At 33.9% G+C, this 21472-nt stretch overlaps 1 protein-coding gene across 1 annotated transcript; it reads left to right on the top strand.

The window, feature by feature from the left end:
* The first annotated feature begins 208 nt into the window (after window positions 1-208).
* On the top strand, window positions 209-18729 carry LOC128657495 (fetuin-B). Its single transcript, XM_053711857.1, has 7 exons — window positions 209-424; window positions 4138-4248; window positions 7175-7262; window positions 8427-8560; window positions 13560-13670; window positions 15803-15874; window positions 17938-18729. Exons 1-7 carry the CDS (start codon window positions 209-211, stop codon window positions 18574-18576), a joined length of 1371 nt encoding a protein of 456 aa, XP_053567832.1. The 3' UTR covers window positions 18577-18729.
* The last annotated feature ends 2743 nt before the right edge of the window (window positions 18730-21472 follow it).

Raw genomic sequence — 21472 nt, 5'->3', positions numbered from 1 at the left:
CTGGACCTTGCTGTGTTGCTGTTGAATATTCTTCTAATCATTGACTTTATATTTGCTGATGTTTAAGAAGGGTTAAAGGTGATTCAGAGGTGCAAATATCATCAATGTATATAAGTAAGACAAAAACTTGATTTTTTTCAACAGTGTTCTCTCCTGATTGAACGGTGATTTCTTTCTACAGTGAGAATCTTCTTTCCTTCCAAGAAGGATGAATCTTGGAGTACTCTTGTTAGTACTTGCCCAGGTGCTGTGTTGTAGGGCAGGCCGCCCATCTGCACAGGACTCAGCATTAGTTGCTGTTCCTTGCAATGATCCTGGAGCAGAGGCTGCAGCAGACTTGTCTTTGAGGCAACTTAACAGCAATCGTAGAGAAGGCTCTGTGCTTGAGCTCAATCGGATTTCCAATGTGCAAGAACAGTTTAATGTAAGTATGGCATTGTTCAATTTATATGGATTTTTAAAATATGTTTTGAAGACAGTTCTATGTTGATTCAATTTAAAACAATTAAAAAAAGAATAAGTAAAAGTGCAGATATTTATAGAATATGTGTAGCCATACACACTAGATTACAGATGCTCAGTTCTTTTTATTTTTCCCTCCCACAAAAATTCACCTCCTCCATTTGCATCAAGGCAGATATAGCAATAAAGACTACTAGTCTCATTGTGGGCTAGATTGCAAGTGGAGAGGTAATTAGTCCTCTCACTCGAGCGTAAATTTAGCTAGAAGCAAGATTTTTGCGTGCATCTGGTAAAATGTGTATTACAAGTTGAAAGTAAAAATTTTGCAAGTGAGCGAGACCAGACGCACCTATAACACTTATTGCTCGCAAGCTAACTTTTTTTAAGTATCCATAATAATTTTTAACAATTATTACTAATATTTTGTAATATTTATATTAAACATTTTAATAAACCTGCCTTAAGATACCTAAGGCAAAACCAGAACCTTGTTTATACATTCCAAAATGTATTTTTTATTATTAAATATATATTTCTATTTTTATCTGATAATGTTAATGTAATATATATCTATATCTATATATAGGTACTGTATATACAGATACATATAGAAATATGTATTTACAATAAAAATAATATATTCCTGTATGTGAAGAACATTGGAATGTTAAATATGTACAGTAAATATACAGTAAAACACATAAATACATGTATACATACATACACATATTTAGACATGCATATGTATCTATATAAACAATATAGCCCTTTGCAGTCAAACACCTTGTCATATAATATAAAACGTTTAACCCTTATAACTTTTATTTTTAATATTGATATGAATATTTTTTTTATCAGATAGTGTTTATATGAGTGTAAATGTAATTTTACATGTATTTATGTTGTGTTTAGTGCAACTTTTTTTTAACTCACTACCCTTTACGCAAAGTTTTCAGTTACACTATCCCGACAAGTTTAAAATGCGATAGCGCTCTCACGATCACATTTACTTTTAACTTGTAATACAAGCACTTTTTCCCTTGCGCACAAAAGCTTGGGTTATATACATGCACTATACTCCTGGTTGTTGTGAAATGCATTATTTTCCATCAGAAAATTCATACTTACAAATTTCCCATCCATAATAATCAGGGGTCAAGTCCTTCAAAAAAAGTGTGGGGAACTCACCAATACTTCCACCCCCTCACAATTAATATTGTTTTATACACACACACACACTGTATTTATATGTATATAATCTATACACTTTGGTTAATTAAAGCAAATTAAAACCAATGAAGGGTTGAATGGTTGCCTCTGGGCCTGAGACACCTCCTCTGTCACAGAGTCTCACCCACTTAAGGTGCAATAGTGCTATTTATGCTGAGGGGAGATAAATAACCCAAAGAAAGCCACACATAAATGTAAGCACCATGTGTTCCACACACTGTTGGGTGATCACACAGCAGGACTGCTGACAGGCTTATTCTATTGTAAGAATTGTTACTGCCCATTACTAGAGGATCTCACTATCCCTCTAACCAGAATGTGTTCTAGCTCCTCCCACCACCAGCAGCAGTGTTTATTGAAGCGTTTCTGTTCTTTCCAGGGGAACCTAGTTCCACCCACAAAAATAGTGTAGGAACTTCATTCCCATGCGATCCTGCTCTACGTGACCCCCCTGATAATAATTCATGTAAAACAGGGGCGGAACTACCATTGGTGCAGCAGGTGCGATGGCACCAGGGCCCAGGTGCTGAGGGGACCAATAGCAGCCAGTCTATACATATGGAATGTGCAGAATATGTACAATTCTAGTGCAGGGGAGACTTTTATTACTAAAGGTTGCATGTCCATCTATCTATCCTCATAATCATTATACAGAGCAGCATGAAGTGTTTTTATTGCTTACTACGGAAGTATCTTTGGAGGGCCTAAACATTTTTTTGCACCAGGGCCCTCTGTTGAGTAGGTCCGCTACTGATGTAAAGCCCACAATGGGGTATATAGAACATTATGTGAGATCGTTCTCTTGCATTAGAAGAACATGTTTAATTACATGTTAGTTTATGGAGACTATACACGTATATAAGATTTTTTTTATACTTAGATGGGTAGATACAAATAAAGAAACAGTTTATAGCTGTTTAGAACCGAAAAACAGGTTGCACATCATGTTAACAACATATATAATTATACAATTCTGATTTTGGTTTATATTGTGATTTTCAGTTGTACAAATAATAAATAAATACTAAAGTAAAATAAACTATTTGATTTCTGCATCATGTATTATCTCAAATTGGCATTAATAAAATAAAATTCTTGATCAGATATTTAGGAATGTTCTACCCCCTACCAGGTAACGCTGCTGCTTACGTTAAAATATTTTCATAAGCAATCTCCATCCTGAAACACACACTTCTATCCTTCAGGAGCCCTCTCAAAATCTATACATGTTTTGTGCATTTTTAAATTAAATTGTAGCTCATATAATACATACAGCTGCTGAAAGACCCCTTTAACTCATTATTAAAAAGTGATTCTGTCTCTTAGACAAATAATCATTTTATTTTCACTCTTTCACTTTATACATTTCTTACATAAACTTCAAATTATCAATTATCATGTCCAACCCATAAGTTTATTTTCAACAACAAATCCATATTTTTATACCATTGACATTATTTATAAATTTGTGTAAATTGAATCTATGTTCACAATAGCTACAGTAATACCATTAAAATGTCTTAATTTGTACCGTTCTTTGTGCACTATTCTGAATATGTAAATACTAGAGGCCTATTCTATGTCAGTATATTTATTCATAGACCTAACAAGTTTGTGCCTAGGGCAGCAAATTTTAAGGCAAGAGCAGTTAACTTTAGATGACTTGGGTTCAGTCCTTTCAACCAAAGCAAGGTTCCGACTTGTTATTTGTTTGAACATAACTAGACTGCAAAAATATTTAAAAAAAAACTCAATCAATTTCACAGGAAGAAGGCCTACACATTCAGGACAGGAGCGGTCCACACATTAAATTTGGTCTCATGCATAATAATTTAATGTCTTTTTATTCTATAGAAATATTTAAAGGGCAGAACAAATGTCAAGGGGAACTAGTGTTGCCAACCTTTTCAGTTGATTAAGTAATTGACTAATATTACGTAGGTAGTTGACAAATTATACAGTAGTTACAGAGGAAAAAACACTTTATTTTACAATTTGATACAATTTGGGTTAACAACATTCTTCATAAAATCTTTTTCCTTCACATAGTCTAGCTTAATACATTCAACAACTTTCTGCAAATCTGTGAATTCAATTTCTCATGTAAGTGGGAATAAAGGCATTCAACTGCTAGATACATCCAAATAATTAACTAAATAAGCGTACAAATATACAATACTAAATGTTTGAAAATAAGATTTTACCGGTTGTACAAAATAAGGGAGAAAATGTTCTAAGAGCAGATAAATAAGGGAGACTGGGTGACTGTAAAAGTGTTTGGGCAAATAAGGGAGATCCCTGGAAATAAAAGAGGGTTTGTACTTGGCAACAAAATAGGGGAACATTTATTCAAATGTAAAAATCCAATGTTTATCCATTAGTATTGTAAATATTTCCAGATGCAGAAAGTGAATCTTTATAATACTATTTTTTTTTTTTATTCAGGAGGAAACTGGTGCTGTGTATTACTTAACATTAGATGTGTTGGAAACAGACTGTCATGTCCTGAGCAAGAGAATTTTAGAAGATTGTCAACCCAAACCACGGAGTGAAGCCGTGAGTAAATATTAATGTTTTAATATAAATGTAAATAATTTATATTGTTTGAAAGTAAAGCAAATCTTTGTCTTTTTTTTATTTTGGGGGGGGCGGTGGAATAAAATAATTATTATTGCACTTAATTTTCTATTGGCTTAAATGATATTCAAGGGACAGTCTACTACAGAATTTGTTTGTATTAAAAGATAGATAAACTCTTTATTACCCATTCCCCATTTTTGCATAACAAACAGGGTTATATTAATATGCGTTTTACCTCTGTGATTACCTTGTATTTAAGCCTCTGCCCCCTTATCTCAATTCTTTTTGACAGACTTGCATTTTAAGCCAATCAGTAGTGACTCATAAATAACGCTATGGGAGTATGCGCAATGTTATCTATATGGCACAGATTAACTAGTGCTGTCTAGCTGTGTAAAACTGTCAAAATCCACTGAGATAAGAGGTGGCCTTTAAAGGCCTTAGAAATAGCATATGAGCATCAAAAAGCAAATGTAATGATAAAAGTAAATTGGAAAGTTGTTTAAAATTTCATGAACTATCTGAATTATGAAAGTTTAATTTTGACTTGACTGTCCCTTTAAACTCATACATACATTTCTTCCATACATATAAAAAACACTATTTTAAGACAGTTTGCAGAAAATGCTTTTCAATAGTCAAACCGACCCTCACTACTTGCCTTAGTTGGAGTTGGCCTGTTACTAGAGCAGATAAGGTTTTCCATTGTCATTTTATTAGAAAAACACACATTGTTTGCAGTATTATAATGAATATCCTGCTGTGGCTAATAAGTGATAGATAAATGACAGCAATAGGCTTGTGAGGGCTCCAGTGCACACCTCAAACTCTTGGAAATCCCACAATTTTTAGACTTACAAATGTGCTTATTTATGTTTGTTTAAGGAATATGAAACCCCCATTTTTTTTCTTTCATGAGTCAGATAGAGCATGCAATTTTAAGCAACTTTCTAATTTACTCCTATGATCATTTTTTTCATTCTCTTGGAATCTTTATTTGAAAAGCAGGAATATAAGCTTAGGTAGCGCTTGCTGATTGCTGGCTAAATTGATAATAGGAGTAAATTAGAAAGTGGCTTAAAACTGCGTGCTCTATATGAATCATGAAAAAAACAAATTGAGTTTAATATCCCTTTAATACCAGACTTAGATGATTTTAGGCTAATAGGTTCACAAGAAAAAAAATCCACCAAATACCTTTCCCCTGAGCAAATTTGTTTCCAGCATCTGACTTGGGTACTGGAACTTTGCTGATATTATCATATGTGTTTAAAGGGACATAATACTCATATGCTAAATCACTTGAAACTGATGCAGTATAGCTGTAAAAAGCTGACAGGAAAATATCACCTGAGCATCTCTATGTAAAAAAGGAAGATATTTTACCTCACAATTTCCTCAGCTCAGCAGAGTAAGTTCTGTGTAAAAAGTTATACTTAGCTGCTCCCAGCTGCAGGTAAAAAAAATAAATAAAAAAAAAATGAACTGCAGCCAATCAGCATCAACAGTGCTGAGGTCATGAACTCTTTTACTGTGATCTCATGAGATTTGACTTAACTCTCATGAGATTTCATAGTAAACTTCCTTTAAACTGAATCAGACATACTGATTTGTTGCTTAGAAGTCCTTTACAATAGGATGTGGTTACTGAGGAACTTTTGAGGTAAAATATCTTTCTTTTTTACATAGAGATGTTCAGGTGATATTTTCTAGTCAGCTTTTTACAGCTATGCTGCATCACTTTCAAGTGTTTAAACATTTGGGTATTATGGCCCTTTAAAGCAGCTTGTTCAATTTATGAACTAAAAGTCCAATACAGCTACTGCCTTATTCAACACCCTCCTCTACCTCTTCTTATTTGCATCACAGAGTGATCCTGAAATGTCTCATTCCTATGTGTGTATTTTAGATCCCTTTACATACATAAGTTTATAACTAATTAGAGAGCTTTAGCTTGTCACCTTCACATAGTATTTTATTTTATCTTGTTAATTAGAGGGGCATTCATTTGAAAATGTAATACCCCACAAGGGTTGCCATATTGCCACTTTAAGGGTGGACATATATGAAAAATGCATATGTCAAGGTTCTTACAATGGAATATTATTCAAACAATTCTTTAAACAGCCCCTGACATATGCATTTTTCACAAGTGTCCTCCCTAAAGTGGCAATATGGCAACCCTAAACCCACAGAAGGTTTAAATTGTTATGATCTACAGTAGAATTGCATAATCAAGATACATAATAACAAGTCAATGCAATAGCAATTGGTATGAATTTCAATCGAGCAGTAGATTATTTTTTTCTGATAAATTTCAAAATGTTATTCCAATTTTTTACTTCCTGTATCATGTGACTTCTAGCAGCCAATCACAGACTCATATATGTATATACAGTGAGCTAGTGCGCATGCTCAGTAGGAGCAGGTGCCTCAAAATGTGTGCATATATATTAAATTGTTTCATTACATGTTGTATATTGGGATATTGCATACTGTAACTAAATCCTGAAAATGTTATTTTGACTTTAGTGTTTTTTAACTATACATAGCAGAAAATAACTTTGCATTACACTTTCTTATTTTACTGCTTTTGGTGTACTTAAAATCTGAAGATTGTAGATTTTTCCTAGAGAGGCATTAATACATTCTACAGAATTTAGATTGTTGACCTTCCTATATGCTGCACAGCGATTGCTTGATATGCCTTGATATGTACATATCTGCCCCTGATTGGTTAAAACAAAGAAGGTAAGATAAACAAGACTCAATAGGCTTCTTAATGGGTTTGTCTTTGGACTGCAATACAAAGCTCATGTTACTAACAAAACCTCAGTTTGAAATGTGATGCAGTGATTCAGTTCTAATATAAAGACTTTTCTTATTTTTATATTTTATTTAGGTTTTTGGACAATGTAAAGTGACATTTCAACTCAACAAGCCAAAGAGAATTGCTCACCTCCATAATTATGATTGCACCTTGAGACCAGGTAAAAAGGATCATATGTGTTTTTAGCATTATTATACTAAACATAAAAACACAATAGGCACATTTTATTTTTGTAGTAATTTTTCATCACGCTGGTAGCCATTAAAGAGGCTGTTTATATACCTGTTAGATTATCGTTTTGCACTACCTACATTAGGCCAGCTAAGTGTCACAATTCAGTTTGGAGGCATTAAACATTCATTTTTTGTTCAGTTCCCAATGAGAATGAAAACGAATATCAGTTTTCTGAATGCCAACATTAAAGGGACAGTATACTATAAAGTAGTTTTTCCCTTAATGTGTTTACCAGATGCAGAATATAAAATGTATAAGATTTGCTTTTTTAAGGCTTATTTGTGTATATGAATTAGCTGTTTTGAAGCCACAACCTAATAAAATGGGTTGAGCTTGTAGGTATAATCAGATCGCATTACTTTATCACATTGTGTACATATACCTGCTTCTTTATCTTATATCTGTCCATAAACCAATCACCAATACTTGAAGAGAACAATGGAAAATTTAAATTTATAAATCTATAGCCCACTGGGAGTGTATTCTTTTTCTAATGGCTGTGTTCACACAGCTTGGCCTTAAAGCCAAAAACTTTCAGGATGGGTGGGGATACCACAGGCTAAATAAAATATTTCAAATGCCAATATAAGGTTAATGGAAATACTTGTAAACAATTTAAAAGACTCCAGCAGGTAAAGTGGATCATTGGGAACAAATTAAAGGGGAGAAAATGTTTAAGTAAACTGTCCCTTTAAAGGGACATTAAACACTAAGGGCAAGATTACAAGTGGAACTCTGGTTACCTTTTAAATGTACCCCCAATTACCCCCACACTTAAGTGTAGTGTTCTTAAATTAAAAAAAAAAAAGAGCATCTTTATTTAATTAAATAATAACTGCAAACTGCCTTTACATTGTCGTCTATGGTATGCTTATATACATATATATTTATTTGTTAATATGTATATATACACACGTTAACACACACACAAATTAAAAACAAATCAACAAATTAAAGTTTTTGTCATTTAACTGTAAAGTTTTGTTTTAAAAAAATAAAAAAAAGCATACATTAATTTAGAGACTCGTGTTAGTTAAAGCTCAACAATTACCTAACTGTATAAAAACTTACAACATTGTTAATTTCACAGTTTCTAGAGGGGAAAGTCCCACTGTAAGCCCAGTAAATGAAGACATTGCGAAGCAAGGTGTTGCAAAGTTTAACAAGGAGAGCGATCTGAATAAATATTTTAATTTGGGGAACATCACAAAGGTTTCAGAGCAGGTAAGGAAGCTACTTCACCTAATCATTAAGATGGTAGCAGATTTTATCTTTTAATAGAGCAATGAAAAAATATGTGTGTGCTCTAAAACTGCATCATTTTTTATGTAATTACTTGAGGCCAAACTTCCTGTCGTCTTTTGCTCCCTAATTTTTCTTCACTTCTCTAGACAGAGGCTTTTTGCATGCGTTGGGTAGCGTGTGTATTAAAAGTTGATAGTAAAACATTCTTTTTTTAAATGAACACTAACCCATTGTGCTCAAAAAGCCAAATATCATGACCACGTTAACGTATTCCCCCACAGACTTTAATGGAGCGTCAAAAGTAGAAAAAAAAACTAACACCCTTACTTTATTACTCACGCAAACCTGATTACATTTAACCAAGTGCACTAACCCGATATGAAATATAGATATTTCCCATTCCAATGTTCTTCACATAGAAGAATATGTTCTATTTATTCATAAATATATATTGCTATATATATATATATATATATATATATATATATATATATATATATATATATATATATATAAAATGCTTTTTGGTAAAATATATATCTATACCTTTATATCTATACCTATATATCTATATGAAGAGATAGAGATGATAGAGATAGAGAGAGATCTATTTATAAAAACTTTGAATATATTCCCTTTTGTGAAGAACATTGGAATCTGAAATATTTTCATTAAATATATAGTAAAAAATTTAATTAAGAATGAATATTGCATACATTTGCTTTTACATGTTTTCAGCTACTTGATTGCAAAGGGCTCCAATGCACTAATATATAGGTCTATATATAATATGTATTATATGTATACATATGCAGTTATGTGTTTATATGTGTATCTAGGTCTGTAAATACATATATACACATATAAATACATAAATACATATGCACACACACACACACACACACACACACACACATATATATATATATATATATATATATATATATATATATATATATATATATATATATATATATATATATATATATATACACACACATATTAATTTAATGGTCAGCATCAATATTGGTAAAAAAAAAAAAACACCCTTATCAATATGAACAAATCTTACCAACTTGCTAATGGTAAGGATAGAAAACTAGTTTCTCTGAAGAGCAAAAATATTTTTTTTCAATTTCACTTGGACCTGCAAGAAAACTTTAATGGGACAGTCTAATTGCTTTTTGGATTGTTTATAAAGATAGATAAGACCTTTACTGCCTATTCCACAGCTTTGCACAACCAACATTGTTATATTAATATATTTTATAACCTTTGAACCTCTAAATGTCTGACTGTTTCTAAGGGGTCGATTTATCAATGTCTATAGTGGATATTAGCAACCTCATAGGAGGCGTATGAGTTAAGGAGCAGCGTTCCTGAAGGCTCGCTCGGAAACAGATGCATTGGAGCCTATTAACTGCTTGATAAATCGGCCCCAATAACTCTTCAGCCCACCTCTTATCTCAGTGCATTTTATTAACTTTTCACAGCCAGACAGTGCTAGTTCACGTGTGCCATATACATAACATTGTGCTCAGTCCTGTGGAGGTTTTATGACGCAGCACTAATTGGCTAAAATGCAAGATTGCAAATAGCAATAAGATAAGGGTAAATTCTTCAGAGGCTTAGCTACAAGGTAATCACAGAGGTAAAAAGAACATTAACATAACAGTGTTGGTTGTGCAAAACTGGGGAATGGGTAATAAATGGATTATCTATCTTTTTAAGCAATAACATTTCTTGTGTAGTATATCCCTTTAACCCCTTAATGATCGAGGACGTGCAGGGTACGTCCTCAAAAAAAAGGCAGTTAATGCCTGAGGACGTACCCTGCACGTCCTCTGTGTGGAAAGCAGCTGGAAGCGATCCTGATCGCTTCCAGCTGCTTTCCGGTTATTGCAGTGATGCCTCGATATGGAGGCATCCTGCAATAACCTTACATGGCCTTCCGGTGCAGAGAGAGCCACTCTGTGGCCCTCTCTGCACCGGACATCGATGGCCGGTATCGTTGGTGGGTGGGAGCCGGCTTGGGAGGCGGGTGGGCGGCCATCGGTGTGTGCTCTGAAGTCAAGGGGGGCGGGATCGGGGGCGGGAACGTTAGGGGGCGCGCGCGGGTGCGCGCGCGCGTGCACGGAGGGTGGCGGGCGGGCGCGTGCACGGGCGGGAGCGGGTGGGAACCGCTACACTACGGAAAATATCTTTAATAAGAAATGCCCAAATCTTGTTTGTGCAAAAGCACAAAAAGAGATCGTGGAGGGGTGGGGGGTTGGTTTGGTGTGGGGGGAAGCTACACTACAGAAAAAATTAGTAAAAATGAAAAAAAAGCATGTTTTCTTCTAAACTGGGTACTGGCAGACAGCTGCCAGTACCCAAGATGGCGCAGATTAAGTTAGAGTGGGAGGGTTATAGAGCTGTTTGGGGGGGATCAGTGAGGTTAGGGGCTAAGGGGGGATAGTACACAGCAGCATATGTAAATATGCTTTTTTAAAAACACACAAAAAAACCAAATATAGCTTTTATTTTAGTACTGGCAGACTTTCTGCCAGTACTTAAGATGGCGGGGACAATTGTGGGGTGGGGGAGGGAAGAGAGCTGTTTGGGAGGGATCAGGGGGTCTGATGTTTCAGGTGGGAGGCTGAGCTCTACTCTAAATGTGATATTAACCCTGCAAGCTCCCTACAAGCTACCTAATTAACCCCTTCACTGCTAGCTATAATACACGTGTGATGCGCAGCGGCATTTAGCGGCCTTCTAAATACCAAAAAGCAACGCCAAAGCCATATATGTCTGCTATTTCTGAACAAAGGGGATCCCAGAGAAGCATTTACAACCATTTGTGCCATAACTGCACAAGCTGTTTGTAAATGATTTCAGTGAGAAACCTAAAATTGTGAAAAATGTTACGTTTTTATTAATTTGATCGCATTTGGCGGTGAAATGGTGGCATGAAATATACCAAAATGGGCCTAGATTAATACTTGGGGTTGTCTACTACACTACACTAAAGCTAAAATTACCCCAAAAAGCTCCCTACATGCTCCCTAATTAACCCCTTCACTGCTGGGCATAATACACGTGTGGTGCGCAGTGGCATTTAGTGGCATTCTAATTACCAAAAAGCAACACCAAAGCAATATAAGTCTGCTATTTATGAACAAAGGGGATCCCAGAGAACAATTTACAACCATTTGTGCCATAATTGCACAAGCTGTTTGTAAATAATTTCAGTGAGAAACCTAAAGTTTGTGAAAAAATTTGTGAAAAAGTGAACAATTTTTTTTATTTGATCGCATTTGGCGGTGAAATGGTGGCATGAAATATACAAAAATGGGCCTAGATCAATACTTTGGGATGTCTACTAAAAAAAATATATATATGTCAATAGATATTCAGAGATTCTTGAAAGATATTAGTGTTCTAATGTAACTAGCGCTAATTTTGAAAAAAAATGGTTTGGAAATAGCAAAGTGCTATTTGTATTTATGGCCCTATAACTTGCAAAAAAAGTAAAGAACATGTAAACATTGGGTATTTCTAAACTCAGGACAAAATTTAGAAACTATTTAGCATGGGTGTTTTTTGGTGGTTGTAGATGTGTAACAGATTTTGGGGGTCAAAGTTAGAAAAAGTGTATTTTTTTTCAATTTTTCCTCATATTTTATATTTTTTTTATAGTAAATTATAAGATATGATGAAAATAATGGTATCTTTAGAAAGTCCATTTAATGGCGAGAAAAACGGTATATAATATGTGTGGGTACAGTAAATGAGTAAGAGGAAAATTACAGCTAAACACAAACACCGCAAAAATGTAAAAATAGCCTTGGTCCCAAACGGACAGAAAATGGAAAAGTGCTGTGGTCATTAAGGGGTTAATTATGCCCAAGCATGTATTCTTCAGCTCACTTGGTGACATTGCAAGATGTATTTTACAAAGCTCCAACTTTTTTTTAATTGAATTATTGTTATTTGCCATTTACATTAGTGTTATTACATACTCTGCTAAGCAAAAATAGAGTAGGAAACATAGACTACTACAACCAATCTCACATTTCATTGAGTTTTAATATAGTACATAATGAAATTACAGTTTAGATCAATTTGCGCTTAATATTTTGTGGGGGGGGGGGGGGGTTATGTACTCTAGTGTATTACACACATTTTTTAAAATTAAATGTGCGTTCTTTTAATTTAAGAAATAAAACATTAGAGTATATTTGTTTTGCCTTGTCATGCACAAATGTTGAAAATACCTTTAAGTGGGCTACTTTTATTAGATGTGCATTCTGCAGTTTCATTTGCTGCCAAATGTGGGAGAAGGCAGTCGCTCAGGGTATTCAGCTCTTTTCGGAGCCATTTTCTTTTTCGTGAAAGTTCAACACACTAAGATATGGATTTGCACATATCTTAGTGTGTTTCACTTTACAATTAGACACCCGGCTCCAAAAAGACAGAATGCCTCGAATAATCCCATTAAAAAGGTGACCCACAAGCAATCATATCCCTGAATTCTGTTTCTAGCCAGAAATGTATCTAAACTATATTTAAATGTATCGATGGTATTGGCATTTACTAGTTTCTTAGGTATTTTAAATACAATAACACCAATTTAAATCTATACAAGTTTTTTATTTATTGAACTATTACATTTATTTTAATTGTAATTGTGGTTAATTTGCTGATATATACATCTGAAACAGCAAGTCACAAAATATAGGGGTCATTCATAATCCTTTATAAAAGTTTATCTAATGGTTTTTCTATCAAATTCACCATTCAAGTCTATGTTTTATTTTTTTGTAGATCAATCATTTGATAAGCTTTTCTAAATGATTGTAATCAACTGTTTAGCTCTTCTTTACCAAACACAACAGTAATAGTTTCTCACAAGATATGTTTTATTTATGAAACTTATCAGGGTGAATATTTTTTGCGTTTGTTGATTTATTTATTCCTCTGTGACATTTCTTGATAGTCTGAAGATGGATCCTCTTATGTGGAATTTACGATTCAGGAGTCAGCTTGCAACAAATCCCTTTCAGCTGATGAACTGTCACGATGTGAGAATCTAGACTGCGAGTTTGCAGTAAGTATTTTTACGAATTGAAATCAAATAATTAGTTTCTTTCCATAAGAGCATACTGAGGTATGATTAGGAGTGTGCACGTGTCTTGAATATTATGGCCCAGATTTCAAGTGGAGCACTAGTGCAGAGTGTGCTATCAATATCACAGGCCAACACTAAGATAAAGCTTGCAATCTAGTATTACAAGTCAATGGTAAATCAAAATTACCAGAGAACGTTTAGATCTAAATATCATTCATATTACAAGTTGTGAGTTATGTGTTGTGCTCAACAGCAACATATAACAGCTCTAAAAACATTTGCAGGATTTGAGACATACACACACATATGTATAGTCCTCCTACATGCTCCACAAGAGTGATGTCACTCTGACTGTGAGAAGAAACCTGATTGGCTGAGGGCTCCAGAGGCTTCTTGAACAGCAGCTTCCTTCAGGAGCGTATGGGCTGCGATTAGCTTAAGCAGCGCCACTTGGTGGCGCTTTCTCTCGCAGCTCATACCCTTAATTTGCAAGATATCCATGTTGCGCAATGGGAGGGCAGATGAAGGGCTCACAGCCTCTCCTTCCTTTCACAATATGGATGGGGATGGAATGTCAATGTATTGCTTTGAGTAGTCAGGCAGCCTTCTTCTATATCATGGTGGTGGATTTGACTGCAGGGGGGTGGGGGGGGTAGGGAGGTAACTGAGTACAAAAAAATATTTTAATTAAAAAAAACTATTTATTTTTTTTAAATTAAACATGATTAAAAAAACTGTAATTACACACATAGGACAGGGGATATATATATATATATATATATATATATATATATATATATATATATATATATATATATGTATACAGTATATATATTAAATGTAAAACATGTTTATTATTTAAATACGTTAAAAAAAGGCTCAGATGTGTGTGTGTGTATATATATATATATATATATATATATATATATATATGTATGTATGTATATTTGTATGCATGTATGTATATGTGTATATATATATATATATATATATATATATATATATATATATATATACTGTATATATGTGTGTGTGTGTTTATGTATGTGTACACATATATACACATATATTTACTGACACTACATGTCACAATGAACTATACTTATGCAATGCATGACTGTGTGAGGTTATGGTAAAACAAATGGGTCATTATGCAACACTACCCTGCTTACTTGTTCTAAAATGCAATACACATAGAGACCACCAGCTAAATTTACAGATGCTAACAAAGGTTGCCTTAATTCTATATATCAACAGAAGGTGGTTGTGAGTGTGTAATTACTTGCTACACAATATTCCTATAACAATGACTTTCTTGAAAATGTATAGCAGTTGATAGTTTTAAGAATTGAATGTGCTACAATATTGATTGAGGGTCATTAGCACTCCCTAGTATATCCATAGAACACTCACTTGAGCTCAGCAATGCAATACTCCCATGCAGTGGGAAGCTGAAGTAAAGGAAGAACCTGGCTGTCTTCTTACATCTGGCTCAGTCCAGACCAATATATATGTAGGTTTGTGTATCATAAGCTATGCAATTAATTTAGCATTACATTGATTAACCACTTGGTTGCCAGAATGATACATGCGGAGGGGTGAATAATATTTTAATTTTAATTATTTGTGTGCGTTTGTGTGTATATATATATATATATATATATATATATATATATATATATATATATATATATATATATATATATATATATATATATATATATATAGTATATATATCAGGGACACCCTTAGCTTTTTCGTGGGCCCTGGGCAAGAGAAATTTGCGGGGCCCCACAACCTCTCTCAGATGTGCTTTCGGTTTACTCTATTGACCAAAAGACAACTCATGCAGAGGTTGTATCTTAACAATATTGATGTGATACTTGACATATATTTTATATAATTACCTTAAATCAATAGTTGATAAATTCTTGTTTTAGAAAAAGTGACTTATTTGTGTATCTAAATTAAAAAATAAGTTTTCAGTGCTATTATCAATACAGCAGAACCATTGCAGAACAGAGTTACTGCAATATTCAGTTGTAGGTACAGAATTGTAATCTACATTCTAAATGATCAATTTGTGATTTCTCTGTCTTTTCTTTCTCCAGCATATTGGTTATTGCAGGGCTGATGTCGCTCCAGGCAATCTGACAGTTTCCTGTGAAATACATGAACCTGAGGTATGCAAAAGTTTTAACAACACTATTAAATAAACTAATGGTATTGGCTTAATAAACTGTCAAAGTAAAAGGCACCAAAACAACTAAAATGAAATTTATTTTTATATTAAATGAGGTTTGTTAACAGATATTACATAGATTATATACTGGTGTAATATATAGCTTTATTTATCACAATTGAGGATAACACATTTGAAATCAGTGACATAATTAAAAACTAGGAAATTGTCTTTTTCATGATGGGCTAGATTACAAGTGGAGCAGTAGTTTGCACTCATGCTCGTGCATTAACTCCGCTAGACTGCACATTGGATAGCGTATGTTTTACAAGTTGAAAGTAAAAAGATTTAGCTCATGTGGTAACTCGATGCCTCAAAAAGCCGAACTTCGAATATCACAACCACCTTCATGCATTCCCCCACAGACTTTAATGTGTAAATAGCGGAAAAAAACTAACACCCAACAGCAAATCCAATCACGTTTTCTCAAGTGCGCAAACCTGACATGAAATATGAATATTTTACGTTCCAATATTCTTCAAATAGAAGAATATGTTCTATTTATTCAAAGACCCGTGACGTCATATTTCACAGGTCTGTTTGCGATATATATATATATATATATATATATATATATATATATATATATATATATAAATATAATTATATGTAGATATAGATATATACAGATATACATAGGAATATCTAGGAATATCTTGGAATGTGAAATATTTACAGTACAAACACAGTTAAACACTTTATTAAATATGAATATTGCATAAATACGATTTTACATGTTTTCAGCTACTTGACTGCAAAGGACCCTAATATACTTATATATGTATGTCTATATATGTATTTATGTGTTTATATGTGTATATATGTCTGTAAATACATATAAATACATATGTACACACAAATATATATATATATATATATATATATATATATACATTCAAATACATATTTAGACATGTATATGTATGTATCTCCTTCTCCTTATGTTAAAGCCCTTAGCAGCCTTTTTTATAGCACCTGAGACCTCATATCTTTGAGCCCTTATGATTTTTTTGTGCAATATTTTTTTAAATACTTTTTTATCAGTGTTATTATGAGTGTAACTGTACTTTTTAATGTATTTGTGATGTGTTTTGTGCAGCTTTTTTTCTTGCTTAATAGTTAACCAGAGCTTTGAAATCTCGCTACCCTTACATGTGTTAAATTCAATTTCCCTTAAGCCAACACGTTTAATTTAAACTCATAATATGTGTGCTACTTCCGACACATGCAAAGAGTTGCGATAAACCCCTTTTCACTTGCATGCATTTGTTAGCAGGCCACTCATAATCTAATCATAAAATTAATTAGCAATGCTTACACTGCAATATGCTGTATAACATTTGGCAGTATAGTAGCTGGTGTTAAATACTGCTAATCTAAATTATCAAGCCTACTATGCTGTACTGCTACTTATAGATTTGAACTGCTCAGAAAAACAACACTATATCAAACTCTTTAAATACAGTGTGCACAATTTTCATTCAACCAAATAGGTGATTATGACATACAAGAACAATGCTTATGGAAGGGTTTGATATGCAATATACATACATACTATCTCTTTTATGTCCCTCAGTATGATTTATTATATTTTTTTTATAAAATATGTGGTACAAAGTTAACTAAAAGCTAGTAATGCATTTTGAATACAATTATTTATATTTGTAGTTTTAGACTAGAGGGTTTTCATACTGCACTGTATGTAATTATTTATTCTGATCTGGAAATAACCTTCTGAAAACCATAATTCCTATTCACTTCCTAGAAGTTGGAAAGCATAGAAATAGCTGTTGACTAAGGAGGGCGTAATTAGGTTGAGACTGGTTTCTTAAAGAGATTTTGAAATTATTAGTTACAAATCCCCTGTCCTATACCATTTAAAGGACAGATGTCAAACACTGAGAGGAATATTAGCATAACCAGCAAATCTAAATGTATTTAGCAGTCATAAAGGACATCCCGCAGTTTCTCATATAAACTAATAATAATGGAATGTGCTTTCAGGCTTCTGTTGTTGAAGAGCAAAAACATCAGGATGGCCACCCTGAAGATAAACCTGATGGAAGTGACAAAAAGAATCAGCCTGGAAGGAAAGGAGACAAAAGAGGAGGCAAGGACCATGGACATGGTCATCACAGGCATGGCCATGCACATGGTCATAAACACGGCCATGGCCACAAACATGGCCATGGGCACAAACATGACCACAAACATGATCACAAGCACGACCACAAGCATGATCACAAGCATGATCATCCACATGACCATCATCATGATGACAGTGAAAGCCATGAAGATGAACATGAACATGAGCATCTGCACGCGTATGAGCATCATCATTCCCCATCAAGTGGTGCACATGGTCCACCATCAGAACCAAAAAAGACAGTGGGTATCATTAGAGTTCTACAACCAGGAGAAGAACCCACAGCTGCTCCCAAAGTTCAAGAAAAGAAAGGTAGAAAGCCATCAGATGGTGCAAAACCCTTCATCCCAGGAGGACCAGGAGCCAGGCCTGGTAGACCATCTGGACCAAGCATTCTACCTTTCCCAGATAAAGCTTCCACATCTGAGCAATGTCCAGGGCAATCTAAACTAAATGCTCCCAGAGCTGATGCCCCCCCTAATCCTCTTCCTAAGTAAATTCATGGGATAATACTTGAAGTTCTAGTTTGTTGGGATGGGGGTATCTTAATGTATGTTTTATTTTATTTTTTGTATAAAGCACATGATAATGTTCATTTATGGGCACAACAAACAAAACGTAATAAATTAAGGCTAACCCAGTCAAATATACTGCTCTGTCTTCTCTTGTGTTAAAATATCAGTGATTGGTTAAAGTAAAGTAAACCAAGTAGAAAATATGTTTAAACTAAATCATACAAAGCACTGCTCATGTGAGAAGGAAACAATTTAATAATTCTCAAGCCTATCCATTCTTTGTATTTTTTTCATATCATTCTGTTCAGCTAAACATTGACACTGTTCCAATATGATTTATAACATATAGCTGCTATACTGTGATAAGATTATAGTGGTGATAAAAGTAAAAATTGGATAAGCAAAGTAAAAGTAAAGTCCAGAACACAGGGTAGTAAGACAAGTTATGATGATAAGATGCATATAGAAGAAAAATATTTTGATGAGCTCAAATAGGGAATGTTGTATTTTTATTTCATTAACCTAGTGGCATTCTGAGTCTGTATGTTTTTGGATAAAAGAGAGAACAAGAAAGGAGCACAACAAAGTATCTAAGTGTAGTATCAAAGGAGTTGAATAGTAGCCCTATTCTGTTGGCTGCTCCTTACAAGATAAAAATTCAACAAAGGCAATAAAAACAGATAATTCATCCATGCACAGTCAGCAGTGTATCTCATTACCCGTACCCCTCATGCATCCAGAAACAGGCTTTACAAGATCCCCGCTGGTCAAGAGTGTCCATGAGTCTGTAAGTCCCAAGGTGAGATTTTAGCAAATTAGGCAAGATCCCTGGTTCTTTATGAAGCCAATAGATAGGAGCAGAGCGGTAAAACAAACAGACGCTAAAATCCCTCGGCTGTGTAGTGCCTGTATGCGCATCAGGTACGGAAGTCTCACTGGGACAAAAAACTATTAACTCTTTATGTGTTCCATCAAATTTTCAATTTCTACAACTTCTCCCTGCCATATTATAATTATATAGTCTATATAACGATAGCCGTCCCCTGGATTTGTTTGTAAAACACGCTTTCAAACATAAAATAAGTAGGGTTAAATTAAATTTTGTAGAGTATTTTAAAAACTCAGTTTGTTCAAAAGAACAGAGTGCGAGCAGGCTTTACATAACTGTTCCCTGGCTCTCTTTAAACTACTAATCAAATACGGGGAATATAAACTCAAACAGCTAGCAGTTCAAATAGATAATGTAACAGAGAAATTGCACCATATCAATCCATAGATAAATGGAAAGATCTAAATAAGAACATCCAAATTAGGATAAATTCAGCAACAAAAGAACTGGAGGCTAACAAAACAAACCAGTGTATAAGACTAATTACCATAATCAGCGAGTCTATAATTCTCAGAGTCATTTTTTAGAGAATCCTCCTTGGAGACAAACCCAAAACTACCCGAAACCACAGAGAGAAAAATACCATCACCAACAGCTCTATGTAGGGACCCCAAGAAAACCAAAACTTTCTCTAGAAGATTTAGAGGAACTAGAGGTGGAAGAAAGCTTAGAGAAAAGAAACAGAGACAGATGGAATTAGAAAAGGGTAAGAATTGATTTTTAATCTATCAAGTAAAGAATTTACATCAAATGAAATTTATCTTCTAAACAAAGGGTTACATTTTGCTCCCCAAATGACTCCAAATGAATTTGAGGTCTATATTGATGTTCAGCGTTATATATGAATTACTTCTTTAAGAAGGTCCTTTGCAAAAATGGATGGCATTCATGCCAACCATGATTTGCATTGGAAAGATCTAGATACTCTGACAATTTTGGAATATTTAGTCAAAGAAAGTTTAGAGATTTCAGGAAAGATAGAGACATTGGATATATCATTTAACAATGTAGATACAGATATAGATCTTTTAGATTTATCTATATATGAGGAAGAATGTAGAAGAACACTAAACTGTCACCTCAAACGGAAATCAATTTTTTATCACCAAAACTCACAAAGTGAATATATCATAATGTATAATAAACTAGTATGTGAAGATCTTGAGAATTTATTTTCCGCTAACAATGCATCCCACAAAAAGAATTATAAAGATAACCTAACATCAGGAGAAAGGAATGCTCTAAGGAACCTCATGCAGGACGATAGTGTGGTATTTAGAGCAGCCGACAAGGGGGGTGTATAGTGGTACAATATAAACAGGACTATTTAGAAGAGGCCTACAAATTACTCAATGATAAAACCACTTATTCTGTTCTAACTTTCAATCCCACATGTAGATATAAAAAAGAATTATGGAAACTTCTAATGAAGTCTAAACAGGAAGGTATCTTGAACCAACATTAATTCAATTTCATTTCTGAAATTCACCCCAAAACCTACGGTTCATAAAGATATTAAAAAAAGCAGTAAGACCCATAATGTCAGGGAATTAAATCTCTCTGTGATAATCTATCAAAATACATAGATTATTTTTTACAGCCGATGGTGACCAAAACTAAAACATACTTAAGAGATACTATAGATGTAATCACTAAATTTGAAGGTCTAGAATGGCATGAAAACTATGTTTGGGTTACCTGTGATGTCTCAGCCCTCTACACTAGTATACCGCATGATATGGGTCTAGCAAGGGTTAAACAGGAATGTTTGAAAAGTGAGTTTTTTAAAGACTCTATGGAATTTATTTTAACCCATAATTATTTTTATGTTTGAAGGAGTGTTTTACAAACAAATTCAGGAGACGGCTATGGGGACAACTTTTGTTAGTATTTTTTTATTATTTAGTATCATTTTTATTATCATTTATTTATAAAGCGCCAGCAGATTACGCAGCGCTATACAAAGAATAAAAAACATTACAGGGATAC

This window comes from Bombina bombina, chromosome 4, assembly GCF_027579735.1.
Source record: "Bombina bombina isolate aBomBom1 chromosome 4, aBomBom1.pri, whole genome shotgun sequence".
Classification (NCBI taxonomy): domain Eukaryota; kingdom Metazoa; phylum Chordata; class Amphibia; order Anura; family Bombinatoridae; genus Bombina; species Bombina bombina.
This window is presented reverse-complemented; position numbering and strand designations above follow the sequence as displayed.